Here is a 1275-nt window from a genome sequence, read left to right on the forward strand (position 1 = left end):
TTTTTGTTTTTTAATTAATGAATTTTTTTAATATATATTTTTATATTTCAACATTTATTTACTGTAAATCCTTGAGTGTTACAAAAAAAAAGTGGAATAAGATTGTTTAATTAATTAATTTTTATTTTTATTTTTAAAAAATCAGATTCCCTTAATTTTGTGATAGAATATAATGTTTATATACAGTAAACCTAATTTTCTCTCTCTCAGGTGGTTCTGCTATACACGACAGCGCTTTTGGATACTTCATCACAGCGTGTGTCGTTATTTCCCTCGCCATCGCAGCATACGCTCTCCTTCCTAAACTGGTAAGAAGAACTGGCTGGAGAAAGCGAAGGCGTCGATTCAAAGACTGAAACATTTACAGTCTGTTTGCTGTTTGTCTCCTGTAGGAGTTTTTTCAGTACTATCAGGAGAGTCAGCAGAGCAAACCAGCTGAGGATGAAGAGAACAAGATGGATCTTCTGAAGAAAGGTGACGTCACAAAAATTCACATCAAAACCTCTGAATCTGAATATCAGTCAAAAACCTGTTTTAAAGTTGAACTGTCTGTAGATGAGCGACAGAAGAGCGCTGGAGACGACAACAAACAAACACCATCCATACTGGTCATCTTTAAGAAGGTAAACACACATTAAAATCAACAACTGCACAGCAACAACACTCAGAACACCTTAGCAACTGCATAGCAACAACACTCAAAACACCTTAGCAACTGCATAGCAACAACACTCAGAACACTTTAGCAACTGCATAGCAACAATACTCAGAACACTTTAGCAACTGCATAGCAACAACACTCAAAACACTTTAGCAACTGCATAGCAACAATACTCAGAACACCTTAGCAACTGCACAGCAACAACACTCAGAACACTTTATCAACTGCATAGCAACAATACTCAGAACACTTTAGCAACTGCATAGCAACAATACTCAGAACACCTTAGCAACTGCATAGCAACAACACTCAAAACACCTTAGCAACTGCATAGCAACAACATTCAGAACACCTTAGCAACTGCATAGCAACAACACTCAGAACACCTTAGCAACTGCATAGCAACAACACTCAGAACACCTTATCAACTGCATAGCAACAACACTCAGAACACCTTAGCAACTGCATAGCAACAACACTCAAAACACCTTAGCAACTGCATAGCAACAACACTCAGAACACCTTAGCAACTGCATAGCAACAACACTCAGAACACCTTAGCAACTGCATAGCAACAACACTCAAAACACCTTAGCAACTGCATAGCAACAACA

General features: G+C 38.0%; 1 protein-coding gene across 2 annotated transcripts in view; it reads left to right on the forward strand.

The window, feature by feature from the left end:
• LOC107712971 (equilibrative nucleoside transporter 1-like) overlaps positions 1-1275 on the forward strand; it is an 11590-nt gene that overhangs the window by 4424 nt on the left and 5891 nt on the right. For both annotated transcript variants that reach the window (XM_016518368.1, XM_016518367.1), the window contains exons 7-9: positions 211-308; positions 393-474; positions 556-623. In XM_016518368.1, the coding sequence (XP_016373854.1) occupies positions 211-308; positions 393-474; positions 556-623 (248 nt within the window). The remainder of the gene's footprint in view (positions 1-210; positions 309-392; positions 475-555; positions 624-1275) is intronic.

This window comes from Sinocyclocheilus rhinocerous, unplaced genomic scaffold (genome assembly GCF_001515625.1).
Source record: "Sinocyclocheilus rhinocerous isolate Xijiao unplaced genomic scaffold, SAMN03320098_v1.1 scaffold147, whole genome shotgun sequence".
Lineage (NCBI taxonomy): Eukaryota > Metazoa > Chordata > Actinopteri > Cypriniformes > Cyprinidae > Sinocyclocheilus > Sinocyclocheilus rhinocerous.